This window comes from Hydra vulgaris, chromosome 03 (assembly GCF_038396675.1).
Source record: "Hydra vulgaris chromosome 03, alternate assembly HydraT2T_AEP".
In the NCBI taxonomy this organism is placed as follows: domain Eukaryota; kingdom Metazoa; phylum Cnidaria; class Hydrozoa; order Anthoathecata; family Hydridae; genus Hydra; species Hydra vulgaris.
The window spans coordinates 39,793,691-39,806,182 of record NC_088922.1 but is presented as its reverse complement, the minus strand read 5'-3'; the positions used below and the strand labels follow the sequence as shown (position 1 = coordinate 39,806,182).

At 24.2% G+C, this 12,492-nt stretch overlaps 1 protein-coding gene across 1 annotated transcript in view; it reads right to left on the bottom strand.

The window, feature by feature from the left end:
* The window catches only part of LOC100203910 (transient receptor potential cation channel subfamily A member 1 homolog), a 102,630-nt gene that overhangs the window by 80,538 nt on the left and 9,600 nt on the right, over positions 1–12,492 (bottom strand). The window contains exons 2-3 of the mRNA XM_065793161.1: positions 5,831–6,150; positions 2,230–2,395 (exon numbers count right to left, since the gene is read on the bottom strand). Coding sequence (XP_065649233.1) covers positions 2,230–2,395; positions 5,831–6,022 — 358 coding nt within the window. The 5' untranslated portion in view covers positions 6,023–6,150. The remainder of the gene's footprint in view (positions 1–2,229; positions 2,396–5,830; positions 6,151–12,492) is intronic.

Here is a 12,492-nt window from a genome sequence, read left to right as displayed (position 1 = left end):
CACCAATTCAACCTCACTCTTTGACTCTAGGTAGTTGGATTAGTAGATTTTAATTTTAATCAAAAATTATTACTTTAATCTCTCACTGACTCACTGCTTCAACCTTCCAACTCACTGCTTCAACCTTTTTTTAATACCCTTTGCCGAGAATAAAGCTAGATAAAGGTGATGAAAAAGAAAATAATCAAGTCATTTTTTTTCCAAGGAAGCATCATCACTAGATGCACAAGGCTTTGTTAAAACATAACAAATAAACTGTAAAAAAGTTTTTAAACACTACTTGGTTATTTATTTTTTTAAATGGTAACATTAAACTTCAAACAAATTTTTCATTGAAAAAAAATGATTGTTTTGATTTTTTTTCTTTTCCTTTTCTACATTTTGATTAATAATCTTAAAACAATAAATAAAACTAATTTGATGAAAAAAGGATAAAAAAAATTAAACTCTAATAAAGTAATATATAAGTCAGAAGAAATAGAAAAATCTTTTAAATAAAAACAAAATCTTTAAAAAGCTATGGTAAAAAGAATTTAAGAGTTTTAATTTTTTTAAAGTTTGTAATAAAACATAGGAATTCTTAGAATTCTAAGGAAATATTGGTATTCTTGAAAAATAGATAAGATCAGTACACTAGTCGTTGCTAAAAGACATTAAGGTTTAACTAAGGTTTAAAATCTTGGAAACAATGAGCATTTATTAAATACTCGCATCCATTTTGTGAGGCACCACAAAAGGTTAGATCAACACAAATGGAGATCCTGAAAATAAAATTGTGGTAACAGATTTAAATACTTGTTTTTGTTATTTTGAAATCTTTGGAATAAAACTGTTTGTGAACTAAGAAGAAAAAAAATTGGTGCTGGATCATAATGGACTGTATATACTTATAGATGTAGAGAAAATATAAAAAACCAGATACTACACAAAAATATCCTTTAAATGCAATATACGAACATTACATAGAAAAAAAAGTGTAACAAAAAATACACTTCAATATTTATAATGTAGTTATAATAAAAACTAAAACAGAAATATAAATAAAACAGACACAATAGCAATATAAATTAAAAAAATGCATGCATGTGTATTTAAACATAAATATACAGAGAGAAATAGATATGCATAATACAAAGTACAAGTACCTATGTAATTAGAAATTTAAAACACTACAAATCACGCATTAGTAGTAGATTAGTGATAGAACACTTGGTAACCTCGAACACTCCACAAACTTAAACACTCAACAAACCTTGAACTTCTCGATTAATCTTAATAATTTTTAAAAAAACATCATTAGAATATAAAAAGATAATCAAGATCTTGATGTTAAATTGATGTTCATTATGTTTTAAGCTTATTAACTTTGTCATTAGAATGACTGAAGTTTGAAACTTTTTGTTGTTTAAATTGAAATTTTAAAATCTTTTGATGTATCTTAAAATATCAAGTCCAATACATTTCATATTTAAAATCATTGTAATTTTTTTTTATCACTTTAATTTATAAATTGCAAAATTTCATTTTATTTGTTTTATCAAATAATGGGGTATAAAAAATGGGCTTATTACAGATTTTCACCAGCTTTATTACTTAGCAATTCTTAGGTAACAGATGCTTTCCACCAGTTTTATTACTTATACATTCTTAGGACTTTACTTTACCATCAGAAAAAAAATCAAAAGTTAGATTTTAAATTTTTTTTTTCTAAAAATATCAGCAGCATTTATATTATCTTTGAAAAATTGAAGTATACAATCAACTTGTTCAAAAGTTATTAGCTGTTAAAACCAGGAAAAAGATCTTTATATTTCTATGGACAATATTTCTATGGAAATATTTACTTTTTTTCTAAAATTACTTTCGTTAGTATTTGAAATGCTTCTTTTATATCCAAACATTTATGAGGTATTAAAGAAAACATTATTTCTTGCAATTATTTAAAAAAAAAAAAAAAAATCATGAAACTTAAGCTTTATTTTAAAAAACCCTTATTTTTTGAGGTTTGGAGTTTAATATGTTATTTTATGCATTATGGACTTTTTTTTTTGGTTTTAATAAGGGAAAAAACTTTTTTACACAGATGTTTAACTTGGGAACTTAATACACTCATACTTTGACACATTAGTTAAGTACTTCATTTTAAAATTAAAAACTTTTATATTGAGGGCTAAAAATTGTTGAAGTTCCAAAAAAAATCAAAACATTAAAAAGTAACTAAATTCTTACTGGCACCATTTTCAACAAGTAGCTTTACAATAGAGAAATGGCCATAGCGAACTGCGTAATGTAACGCTGATGCTTCTTCGGCATCTTTGGCATTAATTTTTTTTTTATCTTTACCATAGGACGTTAAGTATTCTTTAACCATATTAAACTGACCATCACGAGCAGCCTGCATAGAATAATAAAAAAAGTTACAATAAATTAGTTAAACTTTATTATTTGTTTGCATGAAAATGGCAGCTTGAACTATTTTTATTTAAGCATATATTTGAATGTCTGATTTGTGTATAATAATAAATTTTACTGATTAGTATTGAAAATTAAAAAAATAATTTATAAATTAATTAAAATAAATAACTAAAATCAGTTTTCACAAAAGAACAAGTAATACAGGACTCAATTGAAAAGAAAACATGATATAACCTCAGTCTTGTTTATAATTTTAACATTATAATTTTCAATACTTTTACATTTTGAATTAAATTTTCATGCAATTTGTTAAAAAGAAGGTAAAATTTTTGTACATTAACAACTTTAAAGTATGTAAAATTAAAGTATACAATCATTTTCTTAGGCAAACAATACTTAAAGTCAAATAACCACTAACTTATACAAATAAATAAATATTAGTAATAATAATAACAATAAGTAGTAGCCATAATTATAGTGGTAGTTGTAGTTATGGTGTAGAGATTGTTATAGTAGTAGTTGTACTGGTAGTCAAAGTCTTAGTGGTAGTGAGTGGTAGTAGTAATGGTAGCAGTAGTAACCATAAAAAACATTTAAATTCATATTCAACTTTAAAAAAATAAGTACAGGCATTATTTTTGATAAAACAAAAAATCTTTTTTTTTTATATTGTATTTATTTATTTATTTATTTATATTTAAATATAATAAACAATCAATGAATTTTTATTTAATTTGATTAGATCAAAACAATCAATAAAACAATATAAAATAATATAACAAATAATTAATAATAATTGATGAAAATAAAACAAATGTTTTTAATTTTAAAATTCCAATAATCAACAAAATATCTTACGTTATGATTATTAGCCAAAAATAGATAAATTTTTTAGTTATTATAAAACAATAAACATTTCATATATATTTAGGATTACTATGATCATTGTATATTTTGACAGATGATTAATTTTAACATTATTTATTAATAAAATGTTTTATTTATACAACAAGAAATTTGGTTGTAATTACTTTTAACTAAAAATTTTAAAATAATTTAAATAAAATTGCAAAAATTTTTGCAATGAAAATGTGTATGAATTCTTTTTTTTTTAATATTTAATGAAATGGAAAGAAACTTTGTGGATTGGAACTTCATTTATGACCAGTATAATGTAAGCACATCAACATTCATGATTTAAAAAAAAATTAAATGATTTTACTTTCACTAAACCTGACAGAGTTCTGTAATTCTTAAAAAATATGTTGGTGTTATGTGAACAAAATGGAAAACATTCAACTATTTCAAAATAGAATTCAAGATCAAAATAACATGTTTTTTTTTCATTAAAAAAATCAACACTAAAGACATTTAACTTTTACCCTCCATATAAACATATTTATGGATTGATGATTGACTTGAATAGTTCTTTTACCCTCCATATAAACATATTTATGGATGATTGACTTGAACAGTTCTTTGAGTTAAATTAAAGCAAAAAAAAAGTTAAAACAACAATATTCATACCAGACTACTAATATTCATAGCAAACAACTTGAGACATTAGCAATCTTCATAAACCTAATGCTACACCATTCATATACATATGGGTTAAATTGAGAAAAATTAAAGAGTGAAGGTAAGTGATTAGAAAATGTCAGAAAGTCAACTATTTGAGTAACAGGTTGAAAAACAAAGTAGTTATGAGCTTCAGTGTCAGCAGAATCAGTGGTATTAGAGTCAATGTAATGAGCACTAGTCAACAATTTTAGCCAACTATTGGCAGAGAGATAAAGAGCAAGGGCTTGGTCAATTTGATCAGAAATTACATAAGGTTGTAGACTTAAAAAAACAATAACAAAAAAAAAAAAAAGGTAGTGAAAAGGTGTGAAAGATAAAAGAATAGTCAGAGGATTCAAACCTGATTTTAGGATAATTAGGTGAATTAATGTTCAAGCATATGCTTAGATCAAGCTGTGACTATTGGAGTCTTAGCGAATCAAAGGATAACAGCCATCAATATTGAGATTTAAAGAAGAAACAGCTGAATTCAAACTAGTCTCAAAAAGAGAAAGCAAATCTGGTGAATTTTGCAAAAGGTAAGATTCAACTGGTGAAAAATTACTTCAAAGACCACAAATATTTGTAAAAGATATTTGAAACAATTAGGTGATGGTTTTTTATGTTAAAAACTTTGGGGTACTTTCATAATGATTTATCTTTTAAAAAACTTGACTTATTCATAGATAAAGCATGTTATACCAACCAATGAGCTATGCAGTTGTCTCAATCTTACTAATTAACTCAAAGTTGTAACTTAGGGTTCCTTATGTGGCATTGGCAATGCACACCAAAAGCATTAACAGGGACATTTTACATGTGCAGCAACACTCTAATATTTTAAACTTATTATACAGAGTACAAGAAACCTTACTACCAGGGGGCCTCAGAACAATAAAACTGAGTCTTAGAGCTGTATCCTCATTAGCAGATAACAGGAAGAGTTGCATAGCCACTATAATAAAAGTACAAACAAAAATCTATGAGTAGAATCAAGAAGATCAAGCATTCATCATCCAAGGCAGGTAAATTAATAAAAAAAGGCTGATGCCAATTCCAATTGTGCAAAAAGTGGCCATTTAGCCGATGCAGATGCCGATTAACTGGTACATCAACCATACATGTATAGTATATTACAGGTGAGCACAGAAACTAAGATAACTAACAGATAAATAACACAGAAACTAAGATGCCTCTAACTATATAATAGACAAAAACAGATACCATTATAAACATGACAGTTTGTATAGACATAGTATTAATAACAGGGAGAACACTTCTTCTAGCCTTAGTTAGAAAGAGAATCTAGGCAGCAGAACACGGAACTAAACTTTTCAGACATTTTTCTTAACATTTTAAACATTTGTCCTAAGCTTGGGAACAAAAATACCCAAAAAAGTTCCCACCTAGCACAAAATAAGGGGGTTGTAATGTCACATAGTCATAACTTGGGAACACTACAAGATTATTGAATATTGAAAATTTAAAATCTGTTTATTTATTAAACATGGAAGATTATATATATATACATATATATATATATATATATATATATATATATATATATATATATATATATATATATATATATATATATATATATATATATATATATATATATATATATATATATATATATGTATATATATATATATATATATATATATATATATATATATATATATATATATATATATGTATATATATATATATATATATATATATATATATATATATATATATATATATATATATATATATATATATAACCAACTATAAAAAACGAGTATGCACTTTTCTTTCCAAAATTAACTAATAATACATAAAATAGAAAATAGAAAAAAAATCTTGATACCTGATGAAGAGTTAGTAAAGAAATTTTTTCAAGCTGATCAGATCGACCATTTTTTTGTTTTGATCGAGCAAAAGGATAAATTAGTGCTGGATTTAAAATTTCTGAACGTGATCCAAATGATGAAGATTGCCTTGCTGCCATTTGTGACATTAAATTAATGTTTACATTGTCTAAGTTAATGTCTTCAGTCATCCTTTATTGAAATCCTCTTGAAAATATTGATTTTCTTAAGAATAAACAATAACCTCACTTAGATTTTTCTATTGTAGAAGTTTAAGAGCTTCTTGATTACAAAAAATGTATGGATGAAGAACCATTTGCTTTATTTTTCAATAAGAAACAAAAAATTAAAAAATTAAAAACTTGTTTGTTTTTTAATAAGAAACAAAAATATAAGAAACAAAACAGAATTTAAACTTAAATCCAAAAATATAAACTATTTATATATTTGAATTTATTTTTAATACAAACTTTAAACTTTATAAAATTAAATGAGCAATCAAACTATACATGAACAATTAAATGTATAAGTATATTAAATACAAGGCAAGCCATTTCAATAATTAAAATTTAAAAAACACGTTATTTTTAAAGTATATAATTTCTTGAGCAATTTATTTTAGACTTAAACATCTAATGTAACTTATACTTTTTTCCTTATTTTTCCGCAAAACTAAAACTTTACATTAAACTATTCAAGTCTATTTCTATAAATTCCTATCGCTCTTTTTATAGTAAATATTTATTAAAATTACAATACATAACACAAAAACTCTAAATTAAACAGAAATTTTATTTTTTTAAATTTGTGTACAATAAATTATCTTAATAAAGGATAGCTGAGGATAAAACAGTAAACTTTATATTTAAACGCTTGAATTTGTTCATAAAAGATAACTTTTTCACGGATAGGCTCAAACATTTATTCCATATATATTAGATACATTTCATAGTATACATGTAAACCCTTTGCCTCCCTAAAAGTGGCTATTTAACTTTAGAATTTTGTTTATAACTCAAAATATTTTTCGTATGCTTCACTAACTTCAAAAGTAAATAAACAGTTTCTTTCTAGTGGTCCGCAATTTTCACGCAGATACGAAGTTATCGAATACAGCAAAATTTAAAATTATTTGGGTTTTCATTAAATTTTATCAAAAAATTTATTAAAAATTCTATTAAACGTTATTAACAAATTTTATTAGATTCCTTTAAAAATTTTATTTAAAAAATAAATAAATAGACATATTGTTTTAAAATCTTTAAAAAATGACTCCTGTAGGCGATTATTATATAATAATAATCGTTCTCTACTTTTTTTATAATTCTTTGTATGTTCAAATACATAATAAATTATAATTAACACAATAAATTATGTATTTATATATATAAATACATGATCTATGACATTTGCTTTGTTATTTTACAATAAAATACACGTTTAGTCAAAAAAAAAGCACGAAGGGATATTTTACACTACGAATAACAAAAACTTTGTTCAGATGTTGCATATTGCTTAAGATATTGCACAAGTACTAATATAATAAATTTTACAAAAAATTATAACAATGTTTACATATGTTTATCAGGTTCTGGTGGGGGCTGCATTACCCAATCCCCTACTCCCCCCCCCCCCAAAAAAAAAAAAAAAAATTCCTGGATCCATCACTGACAAACATATATAAATATTATTATAATTTTTTATAAAACTTATTATATTAATATTTTAAAGAGCCGACAATTTTTTTTAAATTATTATTTGCATTAACATTTACGACGATTATATTAGTATTTGCAGAACCGATGATTTTTTTTTTTTAAATTCTAAATATTAAAGACTTTTTTTAAAATTTACGATTGTGAACTTCGAAACACGTATCGTCGGTCCTGATTTGTGCAATATCTTAAGCAATGTGTAACATCTGAACAACGCTTTTGTTATTCGTAGTGTAAAATATCCCTTCGTGCTTTTTTTTTTGACTAAACGTGTATTTTATTGTAAAATAACAAAGATGTATAGTGTATTTTATTGTAAAATAACAAAGTTGTATACTTATATGCTAAAAATATTTTTAGCATATAACTATACAACTTGCTCTAGAATAAATATATCTATCTTACTATATGATAGATATATTATATCTTTTGCAGAGCAAGTGTAAAACTTTGAGTCCATTCTTCAACAAAAAAATAAAAAAGATCAGGCTGATATGGTATCATTACAAGTTATAACGAAATTGCAGTACTCTATGAAAAATGTTGTCGTTTTCAATCTTTTCATATTGTTTCAATACAGTAAAAGTAAATATATTATTAAATCTGATTTAAACTTTAATTTACAATATATAATTTATTTACGTTAAAGAAAAAATTACATTATGGGTGTCCCCTAGCGCCTTAAAAATAATTAAAAACGTGCTGACATTAAATTAAAATAAGAAGTTGAGTAAAAAACTAAAAGGAGAACCATTTTTAATTTAAAAAAACCAAAAGAAAATCTTAGAAAAAAAGCTAAAGAAAAAAAAACCATCTTATATTAAAAGCCAAATGAAAAAATATCTCAGATAAAAAGCCAAATAAAAATAGTCTTAGATAAAAGGATTGTCACAGGGAATACTACTTTTAGGAAAAACATTCTGGCGTCCAAGTATGATAGGAGGAAGAACAACTGCAAAATGTATAGAAAAATGTAAATATACTTATTTGAAATAGAAATAATAACGTGTATTGCTACAATCAAATTTATAATAAGAGTTTAAAGTATTGACACAGAAAATAAGTTAATTTTTTGCTCTTGTTTTATTTTTACTATTGTTTAAAAAAAAAAAAATTCTTGTTGTTGTTGTTCTAGTATATAAAATTTTTTCAAAAATTGTGTACAACACTCAATTTGTAAATTTCTTTTTTTTAAAAACTATATTATTTTAAGTCAATTTTATTTTATTATAATGAATTTTAAAAGGTTTTGATGCAAGGTTATAAAATGATTGCCTGGACAAATAAAGCTGAACTTTATGTTTTTAAATCGGTTTAAGCAAATCCGATTCTTAGATCTAAAATCTTTTAGTGTTAAAAAGACATGAAAACGTTTAAAAAAATGTTAGATAACGCCACTAACTGAGGGTCTTTTTAATGAATAAAGTAAATTTTTTTACAATGGCAATACTTAAATTTGTCATCGTTTGTTTTAAAGATCTATGTCTCAAAATAAAAAGGTGTATTTGATAATGATTGCGTAACGTGTAATCAATTTTTGAGCATATATTTCCAAGTTTTGAAACTTATCAGCATCATGTTTTACTATCATGAAGGGAGTTTTACAAACGCAGTCGATATGAAATTAAGTCCAATTTTGTAAGTAATAAACGAAATAAAAAATTTAATTAAAAGGATAATCTTTGTATAAATATATAGACAAATCTGAATTTTTAGAATTGTATATACTTAAGCAATATATTGTCTATAATTTTAAACTTTTTTTCAGTTTTTTTCGATTTTACATGACTCTAGAACATTTTTAAACGTTGACGTTTAAACGTTTAAAATTAAAAGTTTAAATAAAATTAATAAAAATTATTTTATTTTGTTCAAACCAATCTTATATTAAATAATCTTATATATATATATATATATATATATAAAACTTACATTAAATAATCTTATATTGGATATCTAAAATCTTACAAACCTAATGTGGTTGGAGTATTTACTATATAAGATTTATCAAAGACAAATATAAAACATTATTTCTCCTTGATAAACTAGATATATCCTACTTCTGTCATACCTACATCTAGTTATATAAAATTTATATAAAGAAAATAACATCATATTTCAGACATTACTTGTTTTTATTTACACACAAAGTTAGGCACCTTAATATGTGAGAGCGTGATATTGATAATCAATAAAACATGGCTATGGAGTTTTTTCCTTAGCCATGTTTTGATGATCAGACGATTCACGATCTGATTTTTTGATTATAATTATATTAATATTAGGTTATAATATGTAAATTATCTTTAAAGTCATGAATCTTTAAATTTCAAAATGAAGCAAAAAAGTTCTCAATTATATAAGATTAAGGCTTAAATAATTGTTAAAAGATAAAAAAGCGTAAACATTTGTTACACACATATTTTTAGACCATCAGTTTTTTCATATATATATATATATATATATATATATATATATATATATATATATATATATATATATATATATATATATATATATATATATATATATATATATATATGTATATATATATATATATATATATATATATATATATATATATATATGTATATATATATATATATATATATATATATATATATATATATATACATATATATATACATATATGTATATATATATATATATATATATATATATATATATATATATATATATATATACATATATATATATATATATATATATATATATATATATATATATATATATATATATATATATATATATATATATATATATATATACATATACATACAAGCTCAAGCTTATATGTATATACATATAAGCGTCAATTTAATTAAAATGATACAAACACGAAGAAGTTACTAGTCAACAAGACAGTTATACCATAATAACTGCCATGCTGACAAGTAACAAGAATAGGGTGGCATACTCTTCAAAAAGGAGTTACATTTTTGGGTTAATAATCATCACCATCATTTTTAGTTTTCTTATTTCTGTGTTTGCACTGGTCAGATGTTTCTCATAATACCGTTTCTTAAATATCTACAAACTTACAATCTGTTTTTCTTTTCATTTTTTCAAAACATTTTTATGTTATCTCTCTAAACGAATCTCTCACACTTTCATGAATCTCTTTTACTCTCTTCAAGTTTTCTTACTTATAATATACTTACTATTCGCAAATTCTGTCTAAGATCATTGCTTTTTCTCAAATCATATACAAGAGTAACAACACTCACCCATATAATTATTATCTTCTCTGTTCTTTATAGATGCTTAACATCACGATGGGATGACATTTTTATATATAGTCGTATTGTTTGTAATCAGCCGTTCTTTAACACCTACATACCTCAAAGACTACTTCACAAGAAATACTCTTGGTACTCTGTCAAAAGCATTTTTTAGATCCACAAGTAACATCGTTTTTGTTATAAAAAGCTTTCTTAAATTTGTCTTATAATAAATATTGCATCTGTTGCTTTCTTTGCTTGCTTAAAACGAAATTGAATGTTATCTATTAATGCACTGCTTTTTATTTTGTTGGCAATAATTTTTTCAGTCTTCATTATATGGTTAAGCAAATATATTCCTCTATAGAAATTGCATTATAGTGCGTCTGTTTTAATAATCTTTAACATCTAACTTTTTGTATGTACCATTGAATTGCAAAAATATGACACTCGCTGATTATATTTTATCCAAAAACCTAACGGATCAGTTGCTTTGTCTTACTGAACCATTTGAATAGCTTATTTCATTTTACTACAGTTTAACTCCACTAACCTTGTTACTACAGATATTCTACTTAAATTTTTAAACTTGTTTTACTTTTGCGTATATAAGGTTCTACTTTTTTAATTCTGTGACTTTTTTCAAATTTTATAACATCTTCATTTATTTTTTAACATTCTTCTTTATACTTCATGACATTACCTTTATAACTAAATGAAAATAATTTTTAAAAACTACTAAGTCACTGGTGACTGAAAAGAAAAAAAGGTCGTCCTTCCAAAATTTTGTTTGTATGGCAGTTACATTTACCGTTTAGGCCTCCCTGTTGACTTAAACCGCCAATGCACATATAAACAAAATAACAGCATTCCAAAAGCATGCATTTTTACAGCATTCAACATTTTTTATTTGAGACCTTACTAATAAAAAACAAAATTGTTTGGCATTAGATTTTAATATATGCATAAATTCTAGTAAAACACTATTTTAATTTTCTACAAATGCTTGTTGTTAAGTTTGGAGTTTTTGGGCATACTCCGGATGACTTATCTCCTGATTAAATCTTTTCGATTAAGTGGAGAGATGATTTATTAATTTAATTGCCTGTGTACTATGTTGCTGTGTGTACTGTAGAGATTAAATGAAGCATTTTTCTACTCAATGAAATATTAAATGTGATTCAAAACTAAGAAATATAGAAAAACTCTTTCTAAAAAGTCTTGAACTGTTTAATGAAACCAAAAAAATTAAAAGTTAAATTTTGTTTTACCATTTGCAAGGTTAAAATGTTTTGGTCTGTTTAACTGGTCACAAAAACTTTGAACGCTTGAAAAGATTCGTAGAAGGTACTAATTGTTTGTAGAGATCTTCAAAAAATTCTAGTATCAATGTTGCGCCGTGTGCAAGGATTTATTCTTTCATGAGTTTGAGGCCCACCTTAATTATTGTCCATCTTTGTGAAACAAAAAATGATAATACAAGATATATTCCTCTGCTTGTAGCGAAAACCAATTTTGCCTAAAATTGTAGTAAAGTACAGGTAGGTTCTCTTACAGAGAAAATTTTTTTTTTCTAACACAGCTTTTTTGTGTAATTATTTAAGTGAGTATTTGCTTTCTTGATGGTTCACCGTGGTCATATCAATAACTTCGATTAAAATTTTCAAAATCTAATTAGTTAATAATTTTTACGCAAGTCTTCTC